Below are 15,047 nucleotides of genomic sequence, written 5' to 3'. Positions count from 1 at the left end.
CATGTTGCTATACTTTTATGTTAACCTACAGGATCCATTGCTTCCTTTATGCTTTTGAGAAGAATTAAATCTGACCTTTACTTCCACTGGAACAACTGTGGTTCCTTTTTATGTGCCACTGAGCAGGTACTGAGTTAGGTGTGAGCCACCAGCCTGGCAGCAGAAGCTCCATGTCCCGACCTCTCTATGACTCTGCAGGCTTCCTGCTGACCGCTTCTAGAAAATAATAATCAGTTTATTGTATTAACGATAATTTAAGTATTTCTAGCACACTTGCTCTGTCAAAATTCTTCAGCCATTTCTGGGCTGTCCTCTACATCTCGTGTTCCTCACAGTCCCTTAAGTTTGGGAATGTTTTCCATAAATATTAGAGCTGGAAGGGGCCTCTGGAGATGACCGAGTCCAACCCCCTGCCCAGGCAGGGTCACCTGGAGCCGGTGACACAGGAACGCATCCAGGTGGGTTTGGAACGTCCCTAGAGCGGGAGAATCCACGGCCTCCCTGGGCAGTTCCAGTGCTCTGCCACCCTCAACGTGAAGCAGCTGTTCACCGTATTGAGGTGGAACATTTCGTAGTTCGGTTTGGTTTAAAAAAAAAAAAATTATTCTGCTGGACGGAAGTCCCCGCTGGATCACTTAAACCAGCCATCCTCAGAAGGATGAGGGACATTACTGGCACAGCACAGGGCGGCAGCACCGCCTCTCCCTTTCCTCCCTTTCCCCTTTTTTTTAGTGATCCTGGCGGAGCCTCGGGGTGTGCCCCGTTCCCCGTTTCCCGGCGGGGGCAGGCCGCTCCGTCGCCTTTAAGCGCGGCGGGGGCCGGCGCGGGGCGGAGCGGGGCGGTGGCGGCGCAGAGCGGGCGCGGGCTCGGCAGCGGGGCCATGGCCGCCGACGTGTTCATGCGGCCGGGGCGGCTGCTCGGGGCGGCGGGGCCGCTGTCCCCCCGCGCGGAGCCCGACGAGGACTCGTCGGACACGGACGATGGCGGAACGTCGCCGGGCGGGGGGCGGCGGTGCGGGCCGCGGCGGGGGCAGCCCCCGGGCCCGCAGATCATCCACTCGGGGCACTTCATGGTCTCGTCGCCGCACAGCGAGCACCCGCCCAAGAAGGGCTACGACTTCGACACGGTCAACGAGCAGACCTGCCAGACCTACCAGTTCGGGGCGGCCCGCGGCGGCGGCGGTGCCTGCGGCCGCCTCAGCATCGACGCGTCCCTCACGAAGCTGTTCGAGTGCATGTCCCTGGCCTACAGGTACCGCCGGCCGCGGCCGCGGGGACAGCCCCGGCCGGACCGGCACCGTGTGAGGGGCGGGGTGGCGGCCCAGCGGGGACCCCCCGGCCCGTAGGCGCGAGTTCGGTGCCGCTTTTGTTCCCGGCGAACTTGGGGCTCCGGGCCGGCCCTTCCCGCAGGCCCGGGGCGAGCGGGGGTGTCGCTGCCCCCGCCGTGAGGGCTGAGCGCTGAGGGCTGGGGTCCCGCCCGCCCCGCCGGCCGCGGGTGCCGCTGGAAGCCCTCAGCATCCCGGCCGGGCTGGGAGCGAGTGGAAGCCTCTAGTGCTAAACAGAAACCCTTAAAGGGCAAAGTGCCCCGCTCGATGTGAAACCCGGCCAATTTTCCTTTTTCCCCTCCCCAAATTTTATTTTTATAACCAAGTGAAGCAAGCGGGCTCTGTCGCTGTTTCCTTTGTTCCTGTGGTGGCTGCAGCTGGCAGCAGCACTTCCTGGGTTTATCTGCACCTTTTGCTTTGACTTCACTTGTGCTTTTCATCTCTTCAAAAAGGCGTTATATTCCCATTTATCCCCTTTGTCTGTCATCCAAAATGGAGGCAGAGCTGTGGAGTAGAAGTGTTTTGGAAAGATGTGTGTCTGCTCAGTCTTTTGTTCCGTGTGATATAACAGAAACCGGATCCAATCTGATGTTCTCTGCTGAGCATATTTTGGAAGTTGATTAAAAGGGTTGATGGAAAATGCCTCTTGGCATATCAACAGAAATATTTATTTTCATCTATAGGAGCCACATTAGCTTGCTAGAAGAAAATTAACTTTGCCCACCCAAAATATATCTATTTAAGTATTACTCAATGACGAGGAAGCAATAGAACTATCTGTTCTGTCAGTAGCTAGAAGATGTACTGTAAGTGATACTAAAATTCTGATAATATTGGCCAAGAACGTTATTAGTTATTGGCAAGAGACTGAACCCCAGATAAGATGTGTGCAACAGAGGACCTAAGTACTTTGCACTTACCAAAAAAAAAAAAATGTAAGCCTTTTATTGTACAAGCTGGGAGGAACTTGCAAAGGAACCGCAGGGATTGTGAAGGCCAGAACTGGACTGCTCATGTGCATCTGCTCCTCCGCCTCTATCACCTTTATTTTATTTTGTGCTTCCACTAGTATGTCATTGGGATCTTGAAAATGAGGCTCACATCTGGTGCAAAGGAATAATTCTGTTACACTGGCTGACAGTACCGAGCTCTGATGTAGGTGAATAAATTGAGCACCAAATTTATTTGAGAAGAAATAATTTTATCCTGCCTGCTGGTGGTAGCATGAGGCAAGGTGCAGAAAATATCTTCTTAGAGGCTGCCAAAGAAAAGCACATTCTTAATCCTTCTGTCCTTGGGTACCTTAGGGTTTGCTGAGTTGCAGCCCTGGAGCATTCTGCCCAGATCCAGTCTGCTTACTCAGCAGCTTTGGGATACAATTTTTAAATCCACCAAACAAACCGATTGTAAACTTGAGTCTAAAAAAGGATTGAAGTAATTCTGGAAAATCTGATTTGAGGTGTTGAACGTGGCTGTGAAATGGGAAATGTCTTTTTTAACAAATGATTGAGCCTGTAGGTTGCAATCCTCTCTGTCCTCGGGTTGGATTTGGTCTTGGTTGGTTTATGGGGACGTTTTTGTGGCTGTTGCCTCGGCTGTACCTTTCTCATGATTGCCTGTCAGATCCAGCACTGACAAAACACACAGATTCCATGTTAATGTTTTCCGTGCTGCCTTTGCTGACTAGAAATTCACTCTAGAAAAAAACGGGGGTTGTGGAAACCCACAGCAAAAACTGTAACACAGAAAGGTGAGGACGTGTGGATTTTGCTTTGTGGGGGCGTGAGCTGCCTGCAGAGCTGGGGGATGCAGCCGTGTTGAACACAAACCCAAGGAAGCTGCTGTAACTGAGCTCTGTGTGTGTAATATTTATTTACACGTGACACTCATTGCTGGTATTTCAGTGTTTAAAGTTTTAAAGAGAAGCAGTAAAACGTGTGGTACCCATTAGCTTTGTGGATGGACTAGAAAGCAAAGCTTTTCTAGATTACCTCAGTCATTACCTGGGTCATTACCTCGGGTGGTTTGTTTGGAAGCGACCAAATTTATGCTGGATCACGGATTCGTGATGTTACCTGGGCTCTTTTAGTTGTGCTGTAAATGTTTTTGAGTTTGGCTTTGTGCTGTTAATGGTCAAGCTTTTTATGATAAAAAAAGTTATTTCTGAACACCAGGGAAGCGATTCCCTCATGGCTTTGAGCAGTACAAACCAACATGATTCTTATTTTCATCACAGCTGTTTCAGTCGCATATCCAGTTGCACAGCTTGAGAAGTCTCATTTCAGATAAGCCAGAGGGGGAAATATGCCTATAGCATACTCCCCTGTACAGTGAGCAGATTAAAACAATTTTTTAAATTAATAAGTAACTTATAAACACTGGTGTTTACAACAGGTGTCACACGGGCTGTACTTTATCTAAATGTAACCTGTTTTTCTGATGAGATTGATTATGGGAACTGTACCACACTGACAGAAGTAAAAGAACATTGATTTTCCCCTTTTAGCCCCTTCATCTCAGCTCTTTAAACCAATGTGACCTCGCAGACCTTGATGTGCAGGTAGCTGGAATTGACTTGTTGCAGGCAGGCAAAAAGATCTTAAAAAATGTTCTCAAAATGAGAAGGACCTTTGACACTGCTCATTCTAATGAGAAACTGTGCTCCTGGGTACATGACCTACAATACACAGAATTAAGTAGAATGTTATGTCATCTTGATATTTAATTTAGTAAAGCCCTCTAATAACTTTACCATTATCCAAATCATTACATTACCCAGAAATAACTTCCCAAAGCTGAATTGTATTGAGAAATGTTTCAACAACAGCCTATCATGAAGGCTTTTTTCCCTTAGATTGGGACAGAAGGATTTTTTTCTCTTTGTTAGGATTAATTATAATATTCACACTGGGTGGTGTTCTTTTTAAACTATTATATATTTATATGTCAGTCATTGCTTATCTTAGTATATGCCATGGTGGGGTAGATGAAGATGACTCTGTGGGCTCATTTATTCTTAAGCAGCCTCAGAGTTCTCTCACCTCTTATTAAGAGCTTAAGGAGCATGCCAGGTGTACTTGAGGTAAGAGTGTTAACGTTGGCGTGACATCCTTGTCCAAAACCCTCTGGATCCTGCTTGCTAAAGCTGTGCACAGCAGGAGAGTGGGCTCTGGGAACTGGGACAAAAGCTGCCTTGTGAGCAGCTTGCCAGGTCATTTCTAGATTTCATCTCTCCTCTTTAGCAATATGACTCCTTCACTTCATGTAGATGGAAGCCAAAAATATTCCCTTCCCCAGTGGACTGACATTAGGGGTCACTTGTTTCCAGAGCACCTTTGCCACACATTCTTTGTTAGTGCAGTGTTTGGGGAAGTTCTCAGCACTGCTGATGGCACTTGGAGATTAAAAACCTCCAGAATTCACTTACATATTTCACATGCTGCTTGTAGAAGCTGCTCTGATAAAAGCACTTCTGTTCATCTCTGAATTTAGCCAAACTTGAGCAGAGTTGCTGCTACAAGTATTTTTTTTTACCATAGTAGGAGTCCCTTCAAAGCAAGGATGCTGTGTTCAGGGTGTGGTATGAATCAGGACAGTGGTACTGAGCCTCTTACCCTGCTTATGTCAAATGCTTGATATAGGCACAAGCTTTTAAGCTCTGTGTAAGATGCACTTGGAAATTCCACCTTGACAACCTTGAACCTCAGGAGGGTTTCCAGAAAGGTTGCTGAGCTGTTCTTGTCTCAGAGACTCATTTCTTTGCCAAAGTAAACATTTAGTAGTGGTAGTGTGAGAAGGCCTTGGTTCAGATTAAAGTTTTGGTGTCTTCAGGGCTACAATTGACTGCAGGAAGAACAGACCAATTCTGTGGGCAGAGGTTTAGATACAGGGACAATTTTGTTTGTTTTGCTCCTGGTTATTTTGGTGTCTCTGCAGACTATTTTTATGGACCTAGTTGGGCAGGGTATTACTATAGAGGTGTGGGGCACAATACTCACCTTTTTCATTAAAAAAGCACATTGTTACCATCTTTTGATCTACCATTTAATCTATGTGTTTTGTGTTGTTCTCATCTTGTGTTTTTACTCAGTAAGCAGATGTTCTTTTCTGGCTTAAATACAACATGGATTTTGTAATCATCATTTTTGATGGATTGCTGAAATAGGGAAGAGGGAGCTAGTTTGTCCTCAGACTGCCAGTTCTCAAGAACTTTTGCATGACCTGAAAAAAAAACTGGCTGAATTTTGAGATTTGGCATTATTTTTAGTGAAGATTTTGTGCTGCATGATTATGGTGTGCTTTGAATGGCAACAGAAATTAATATGTTGATTTCCAGTTCTCCCCCCCTTACCCATTTTTATTTCTTTTTGCTGAGTGGCAAGAGGAATTAAAGCCAAGAGACCCAAAATTCAGGTCTTGGCTTTACTTATGTTTTTCCACACACCCCTTTAGTAGGTCACCATTCTTGTTTGTTACTTTCCCATGTAGGGGAAAAGAAAAATTTCCATTCTTTTGGAAAGCAGAGTTGATATTCAGTCACTTGAGCAGCTGCTTATCTGACTGTGTGTCCTTAAGCTGTGATTAGTCTTAATCAAACAAAAGGGTATCTAGTGATGCTGCAAGCTGGGAAGGGGTGGGGAGGAATAAAGGGAGCTTTGTAGCCATTTTGAGCTGAAGGCTGAGCATTTCTGGGATGTCAGAGGCATTTTGACAAGCTTGGAGGAGAGAGTGAACTCTTCAAGTTGTAATGGGTGGATGGAATTTTCCCCCTAATAACAGCACTGTAAAGCAGGAAGAGATGAAAGGGCAAGGAATGAGGCTGGAAACTCACTGAGATGTGAGTGAAATTAAGAGGATCTTTGAATTAGAAGGGCCAAGATAAAGCCACACAAAGAGCTGGGTGGTGTTGGCAGAGGCCAAAGGGATGGAAACGGAAAAGAAAAAATGAGATACTGCGAAGTTCAAGTCACACAAAGGATGTCTCAGCTGACTGGGTGGGTTTGATCCCAGGTTACAAACTCACTGAGCCCGTGTGAGTGAGGAAACACCCAGCAGCAGGGGTGGATGGAATGACAGCAAGGAAAGGGAAGTCTCTAATCGTGGTGGGGACTGTGGGGAAGAAAAGAGGTTGGAGTTGTGCTTGGATGAGATTTGAATAAAAGGACAGAGGTGAATGATCACGACGGGTTGTGGAGAAAGGAGGATGTTGGTGTGATGCTGTTCAGGGCAGGAGAAATAGGAATGAAAGGGGAGAATATGGAAAATAAGGGTAGATGATGGAAGGTGTGGCTGGAATTGGAAAAGTGCAGTGTTTATTCCCCATGCTTTGATCTGTGATGGGAAATTAGATTGGATGCACTAGATGAAGGTGTGCCTGATGAATGAGAGAATGAGCTGCATGGACCCAGATACAGAGGTCATGGATGATGGAGCAGTGAGGTGGGGCAGGAGGTCTGGAATTCCTGGTTTGGCTCTTCTCATGCTGCCCTGCTGCCTTTTGCTGCTGGAGTAAAAGGGTTCTCTTTTTAAAACAGAACAACAACAACAAGAAACCTTAGCTGAGAAACCTGGACTAGTTTGGGTTTAATCTGGGATTTTATTTTTAATTAACTACAGACTACAGGCTATATGCTTGCAACTTCCTTTCTTTGTATGCAGAAATAAATTGCATTTACAGTTTCCTTCATCTGTCCTTTGATATCTTAATATCATTGGCACAAACAGTTCTTTAAAGACAAAACTTCTAAGCTACTTCTGAGGAAAAAGACAAGCTTTGTAAACTCTTTGATGGCTATAGAAATATTTTACAGCTTTCATACAATTTTCCTTTTGCTCTGGAAAGGAAACCTTTAACATGTCCATTAAACAGTTATGAAGATGATTAGGAAAAGTACTTGTTTCAGTTGCCTCCAAAGAAAATAGAGTTGGTTCTTTGTGTTTCAGACAGTGATGGAAAAAGCTGAATCTGATTGTTTTTAGTGCAAGCTAGAGTTACATTATTGTCACTGTTTCTGAAGCAGGAAGGCTTGAAAAATAGGGTTAGGAAAAGCAAGGTTCTTCAGAAATTGCTTCTAATAGTTTTAGTGCCAGAACAAAAATTCTGAACATGGTCTTTTCAAATAATTTGTTTGCTCTCAGATGGGGGTTGGTCATTTTTGGTTGTTTTTGAACATAAAATATGCCGACTTGGTGTCACTCCTGATATAATTAATGTAGCCAACCCTTGGTTAAGTAAAGCAGCCGTTGCCACCAGAAATGTTCCAGTGTGCATTTGCCACAGCTTATTTACTTTGTGACACACAAGCACAAAGCCCTTCACTAACCCTTGGTTTCTTGGCTGCTGATCTTAGATAAATCAGTTACTGCTTTTTCCTCCCTTTCTCCATTCTGAAATGACCAAAACAGTCTCAGCACTTCAGAGCCCTAGATGTATGTGCTGGCCTTTTAGAAAGAGGGAAACAAAGGCATGAAGTTTAGAAGGGAGCTGACATAGCTGACAAGATCACACCTCAGTTACAGACTTAATAAAGGAAAGAGGACAAATGGAAGATTTGGGAGGGGATGGTGCAGAGGATGTGCAGCTTACTGGCATGTGCTACTGAACTGATGAGGAACCTTACAGATACAAATTACAGGATAATAAAACCAGGCTGATATTTGAAGGGCAATCCTGCTGCTTCTGGAAGGCAGTGCTCTGCTAAGTGCCTTACTTAACTGCCTGAGAAACATCTGCTCCCTGCCCTGACTGTGCTTCTGAGAGGCATCATTGCTCTCATCATGCAGTCCCCAAAAAACCTTTAATATCTGGAGCGTCCCTCTGGATTCCTGAGTGTGCTGCTGACAGGATTCTGGAAGTCTAAATGGTGTGAGCTTGTCTGAGCTGTTAAATGGTTAATAGCCTTTGGAGGCATGATCCCTTTCCTCAAGAGAGCTTTGTTCAAGAGCTGAATGTGCCACTCCAGGTAGCAGAAGGACCCTGCCTGTTTGGGAACTCTTTACTCTGCAAGCAGAAATTGTGGGGGCTCCTTGTTTGTTTGCCTGCCTTGGCTCCATGCACTGCAATTGCTGGAACTCTGCCTCCCTGTGTTAAATCTGCTGTGGGATTGAGCAGAAGTTTGCTGGAACTCGGTGGGGATGGTGTTTTATCTTCCTGCCATTCCCATGCCTGTGACAATCTCTTATTAGTCACCTCCAGGCTTAATGCCTGTGAGGAGCAAGTGGTGAGGAGAGCCTGGGTGACACCTTGGCCGTTCTGTGTAGTGTGAATGGCTGCAGGGGAATTGCTTGTTCCCTCTCCCTTAAGCAGATTTCACTTTGTGCCTGAAGGTATGGAAACTCTTGAGTGCTGCTTAAGAGCAAGCTCAGCAGCAGTTACCTTTGTGAAGGATCAGTGTTTTTAGTTGGCTGTCCAGCTGTGACATCAGTGGATAATAGAAAATGGGATTGGAAAGGTCCATAGGAAACCATCTAGGCCTAGGGAAAAGATTCCTTCCCTTGGCTGGTTATCCAGATCATGGCCACTTGCAAGGTATATGAAGGTACAAAGCCCACAGTGTTAGGAGTGGTTCTCAGGGCTGCTTTGTCACCTTTGGGATTGTAAAAGAAAAGGTGACATGCCAGATGGAAAGGGCTTGCAGGGTGCTGCTTGGATTATCCTGTAGCAGGGTATTAGTGAAAGAATCTGATTCACTTCAATTAGTGATATGTCAGTGTGTTTTGGCCAGAATACTCCTGACCTACAGATAACCCTTTGCCATGACACAGCTGGTGATGTACCGTGATGTGAGGAAAGGGTTCAAAGGGTTCAGCTGTTTAAGTAGCTGAAGGTTTCTGCTTAATGAATTGATCACTTTTCCTGAAAAGCACAGAAAAATTTTAATGACTTGTTAAATTTTAATGACTTGTTAGAGAGCTTTTTATACTTGGTTTTGTGTTTGCAGCACATTATCCACAACAGTAATGCACAATTGGAGACCTTTTAAGTCTCTCTTCTTTTAGTTTATCTGATGGTGTAGAGCAAGGAAGCAATGGATACAACCCCTTTTGCTGTATTTAATGCCTTTTCTTACTGTATTTTTTATGTGTGGTAATGTCTTCCTACATAAAGAGATAAATGCTTTATTTTTAATTATAGAAGGACATTTCTGGATTTCTGGGGATATATTTATTGCTCATTTATACCACACCAAAGCAAGCAGAGAATATCTTTATGGGTAGAGTATGTACGTAGTGTTTGTGCTTCTGTTTCATTGCAGATTAACAGTATTTCCCTATGCATTCTCCTAGTGATTCAGGGAACAAAGAGCAGAATTTTGGGGGGATGGTTCAGAGCAGAAATAAGAGCTGAAGCTGCTTTCTGCTGAAGCTACAATGAAGAATGGTTGGGAGATGACCCTTAGTTCATGAAAAGTTTTCCTTACTCAAGCAAAGGAGTCTAATGCTTGTTACAGTTTTGTTCCTTTGTGAGCTTGAAGGGGCCTCTTCCATCTCTGGAGATAAGGGTGGTCTTGTCTTTGCTGGTTTTGGGTGGGGCTTACTTGTCCTAGGGCTGGCTTGTGAATTAAGAACAAGAATTGAAGAGTGGAGTCTTAAGAGTGACTGGGGGGGTAAGGAGAAGATCCAGGTAACCTTGCTCTTGTGTAATAGGTTTGCCCTTCTTGAGAAAGAGGATTGCTGGTACTTGTTTTGAAGTGAGATAGGAGCTGCATTGTTTGTACTTGGGTTTTGCAAATCTGGGGGGAAGGTGGCAGTTGGCAAGTGTGACCTGGCCTGAACCTTCTTTGTGGGGTGTTTGCTCCCCCTGACTTTGTCTTGCACTGCATCTGCCCTGGTATTGAGGGAGTCCTGCAGATGTGGGTCCTCAGAGGTCTGTGCTGAGAGCTTGTGTGAACAGCAGAGCCTTTAGTGCCATTAGGATTCCTGTGGTGAATGCAAGACCTTGGTCCTGTGTCCTGCCAGGCAGAGGGAGCGAAGGAACAAAGATGTGCAAGTATTTTGTTCTGAGGAGTTTGTGTTGTAGCTCGTGCTGCTGCCTAGAACAGATCTGCAGAAGCACAGGTAAGCAGGATGGGGTCTTCTCTTTTCACTGATCCTTCCATTGGAGGCTGCTGGTCCTCAGATCAGCAGGGTTGTTCTTTATGAGAGACATGTCTGCATAACAAGGTTCAAGCAAACATTGCAGAGGCACAAAAGAGGTTTGCTTCTGGAATCTGTCAAGTTCATTGTTTTCAGAATTCTGTAGCATGGGGTGTTTCACTCAAAATCCTGGCCTCCTTTCCCTCTGCTGCTTTGTTTGCCCTCCCTTCCCTCAAGGTCCCATGGTAACGGTGCAGCAGTTCAAGGACAAGCCAGCTGAAGTGACCTTGGCCAGCGTGGCTGGGAAACCTCTGGCCAGGCTGCAGCAACTCAGTGACTTCTGTATCCAACAGCCAAACCCTTCTCCAGCCCGTGTCAGCTTGTTGTCCAAAAAACACTTCTTGTCCACATTGCCCCATCTGTGCCAGGGATTTGGTTTCCTTGGCACCAAAAATCTAATGTAGGGTAAGGGTTAGACTCACTCCAGCCTTCCAGGGTGATGATACAGAGCCCAGGCCTCTGTGGTAGTGCTGGTGTATCTTTGGAGCAGCTGGAATGTAGGATTTCACAATAGACCTAAAAATAACTGGGGCCCACAACATTTAGTTACTGTATGTTGATGTGAACGTGAGTCATCACAGGCTCTTCTGCTCAATTCTTCATGCTGCATCTTACATCCAGATTTTAGGCTGCTCTTACATCTAGTTTGTTCTCACTGTCCACACCAGTCACAAAGAGACAGAGACCAGATGGGGCAAGAATTGTGGAAGAGCTTCTCATGTCTTTGTAATTCTTCTTTGGAGTCCATGACTGCTCTTGATTATCTTTTTGTCATGCAGACTTTTGCTTTTGGTGCTGTGGTATGATACTTCATTTAACCTGTGTTAATTGTTAAAAGCCCTTACTTTGGAGGCAGAAGTGATCAAGGTAAAAAAGGAAAAGCGTGCACATAAAAAGGAAAACTTAAAAAAAAAGGAAATATTTGAGCTTGTGGGACTGGCAGCTGTTAGAGAAGAAGTGTTAATACCAGACTGGAAGAGGGCAGTGGAAGATCTTGTTGCATTTCTGATCTGCCAGTCATTGGATATGGGTATTATCTACTGCCAGAGCAAAGAATGATAGCATTTGTTTTGTTCTTGGATGGTCACTCTCTGCTCATCCTGATGAATTTCTGTATGTTTACATAAGATGCTGTAGTCTGAGTGAGCTTAGCCATGGCTACTCAAGCTCTGTTAAAAATATTTACAGTGACAACTGCATCAAGAGAACTCCCAGTATTTGAGTGAAAGTCAACACAGCGGAGTCCTGGTCCTGCTAAGCTGTGTAGTGGATTAGGAATGGCTCTGAAATGTGCTCTCCTGTTAGCAGCACACAAAGACCTGGATGTTGCATACCATGCTTCTCATGTTAGCTTGTCCTGTACAGTGTCCAAAGAACGTATCACTGTTTCCCTGTATAAGCTCTTGCATATTGCTATCTGCACAGCTTAGCCCAAATTTCTGTTTGCTTGGTAAACATCTGTCCCTGACAGGATGGAGGCAGAGGGAACTTGGATAGAAAATGTGCTGGTGGTGTGCCAGATGTGGGAAAGCATGAAGCAGTGAAAGGGAATCCACTGCTTGCTTTTGCTCTTTAAAACACAGCTTTTGAGAAAGAAAATTGAGTGCAGGGGTTGTAGAGGAGGTTTGCTGCCTGGAAACAGACAAAAATTACTTTTTCTGAGTTAGAGGATATAAAACTTTCAGAAAGGAAGGACTAAATCAAGGGATTTGGATATGTTCGTGAAATATTTAGATCTGTTACAGAGCCAGAGAAGCTCTTTGAATGTTGTCATCTTATTTCAAATGAACCTAGTGTTGGGATGAGAGACTGACTTGATCAGGAATACAGATATCCTCAAGGAGGAAACTGCACTCACTTAAGGTAATTATAAGCAACCATGTTTGACACCTAAAACAGAGATTGTGAAATAATTGCTTTGGGAAACCAAAACAATCTGTCTGAAACCTGGGGCATCCAAGCTGTTGACTAGTCACCATAGTGGGTGTTCTCTACTAAAAATGTCATTATCCCTCCCTTTTGAAAGCAGAGTCCTGCCAAATCAATATACATACTGAACTGGGGAGGGAAGTGTCTATAAACAGCAAAAAGAGAAAGTGCATAGTTCTTCAGTTCACTTTTAATGAGTGAGTGAGTTAATATACTTGCTATAATATCATTTTCCTAGAGCTGGGAGGGGCTGGTTGTTGGGAGCTGGCAGGACACCATAGGGACAAGCCCATCCTGTTGTGACCCTTCCCCAAGCACCTGCTCACCCACTGGTGGGGCTGAGCACGGGGAAGGCTGGACCTGTGGTATCCTGGGTGGGTGTTCTTACAACCCTTGCCAAAGCAGGTGCCAAGTGCTGGAGTGAGTTACACAGTGTTTTAGTATCAGCTGGGAAAAAAATTCCAGGCAGCATTTGGTCTCTGGAAGTTGCAGATAAGGCCAGAGTGTGTGGCTGTGGCTGTGGCTGCTCTCTGTGGCCCCGTTCTGTGCTGCTGCCTGGAGGTGCTGGGAATTCCATGGTCTTGTGAAAGCACAGAGCCAGTATGTTTGTGGCTGGAATGACACTGTGATCTGAGTCATTCTTCCTGTGAGGAAGGGTAATCTGCAGCCAGATTGCATGGGACCCAGAGGCATTCCTAAATCTTGGTCTATCTATCCTGCTGTGTGAAATTGTTAACCCTTAATGGAAGCCATGGGATAAGATTGCACTTACTTACTTTATCAAATCAGCAAATGTTACTGAAGAGCAGAGCTTAGCTCTGCAAATAGATGCATAGAATTCTGCAATAAAAGCTAATTCATTACTGTTTCTAATAAAATTTTGGTCTGTTATTTAGGAACTCAGCATGGATCCCATCTGTTTTTAGTATCCAGTTGTACGAGTAGAACCCTCAAATCTCTAGTAAAAATCTTAGCAGAGCTTAAGGAGACTAAAACTTTTATTAGCAGTTTTTATTAGCACATTAGTAGGCTTGGTGTCTAAGCTTGGCATGTGGTGATTATAGGCTGGGTGCATGTAGCAGGCTTTTGGAAATAGGGAGACAGATCCTAGGAAATTTTGAGAAGTTGCTTCTCTCCATAGCAATAAACACATAAAAAGTGTTTTTTACCTTTCACATGAGCTTTCCTAAGGGACTGTCATGTCCCCAGGACAGGACTCTACAGAATGAAGGTTGGGACTGATTTTTTGTGATTTTGGCACATAGGAAAAACATGGTTCAAAGAAGACTTGAATAAGGGTCATTTGGTGACTTGGTTGTTTGGCTTGCAGTAAGATTTGTGAAAGTGCTGATGCTGTCACATGTTTTACTGGTCAAGTCACCACTTCCTTTGGGACATAAACCATCTCAGTCCATTTGAAAGTCAGTCCAGACATGTCTTTTAACTGGTGCACAGGTGAATGGTGTGAGAATTTCTGAACCATGTTGCTGCTTGATATTTAATCATGGTCGTAACTGGGAGCAAAGAAATGACTTTATAAGGATATCATGCAATAAAACAAAGTCTTCCTCTGAACTCACCGCATATAGGGAGGTTAAATATTGCTTTCTGATGTTAACTGTTGTGAAACATTCATCAGTGCCCTGTGCTGTGCATAGTTACCATAACCATCATCATTATAAAGTAATAGATGCAACAATTCAGCAGGACTGGAGCCACCAAGGACAGGGTTGATCTCTCCATCTGTGTGTGGGAACCTGGCATTGCCCTTGTCCTGTCAATCCTAGACAGGCAACAGGAGCCATCTGGGAAAAGTGTGGTGAGGATTATGTGGCATGAGCATTATTAGCTGCTTCCCTGCCAGCCCTGTGTCCCAGTTAATTAAGGAATTAATTCACAGCCTTCCCTGCATTGCAGGAAACAGATCTTCACAGCTCCAGTTTGACTTGTGACCCACGGGTGGAAGTTTGTTTTCTACTCTGTGTTGTCTAAATGTTCAACCTTCCTGGGACTGTGGCCTTGGGTGGGAGGGTCCTGGGGAGTTTTACTGTGGTGTTTGAGATGTGACTGCCCCCATGACACCACCATGCACAGGGCAATTGGGTGTTCACCATGAATTGAAGGGCTGGTTTTGGTGAAGCATTGCAAGAGCACTTGTTTGCACACAGATCCAAGAAAGGTCTACGTGGAGACTTTTCCTGTGAGTTCTGCATGACCTTTTAGAGACTTAATTTTTTTTGTTCCACATTCCAGGCTGTTCTGTGTGAGTTCTGGAAGGAGTTTCCTCCCTTCATCATCTTTCTGTGGGATTTTGATTGATCTTTGAGTAGTTTCAGTAGTAACACAATGGTGCCTTTACCCTGCTTCTGTCTCTTGTGTAGTTTCTGGTTCAGCTTTTATGTAAACTTTGAATAAGCTGTGTGTGCTGTTGCAGTCTTGAGTCTGTAATAACTGAATTTGGGAATCAGCCTGGTGGTTTTCAAGCTGCAGGGAGCTGGCTGCAGACAGCTGGGATGAAAGCTTTGTGTCACAAGGGGAGAGCTGGGAGAGCATCTCTGCTTCTGGAAACCTGCAAGACTCTTTCAGAATAAGATCCCTGAAGCCTTGCAGTGTATTTATAGGATGTAATGTTCAGAGAATGTTACAGTATCCTCTGCAG

General features: G+C 44.9%; 1 protein-coding gene across 1 annotated transcript in view; it reads left to right on the top strand.

Moving 5' to 3' along the window:
• The first annotated feature begins 880 nt into the window (after nucleotides 1-880).
• MLXIP (MLX interacting protein) overlaps nucleotides 881-15,047 on the top strand; it is a 44,577-nt gene continuing 30,410 nt past the window's right edge. The window contains exon 1 of the mRNA XM_021544576.3: nucleotides 881-1,251. Within this exon, the coding sequence (XP_021400251.2) occupies nucleotides 881-1,251 (371 nt within the window). The remainder of the gene's footprint in view (nucleotides 1,252-15,047) is intronic.

This window comes from Lonchura striata, chromosome 18 (genome assembly GCF_046129695.1).
Source record: "Lonchura striata isolate bLonStr1 chromosome 18, bLonStr1.mat, whole genome shotgun sequence".
In the NCBI taxonomy this organism is placed as follows: Eukaryota; Metazoa; Chordata; class Aves; order Passeriformes; family Estrildidae; genus Lonchura; species Lonchura striata.
The sequence above is the reverse complement of the archived record's forward strand: the minus strand, read 5'-3'. Positions and strand labels throughout refer to the sequence as shown.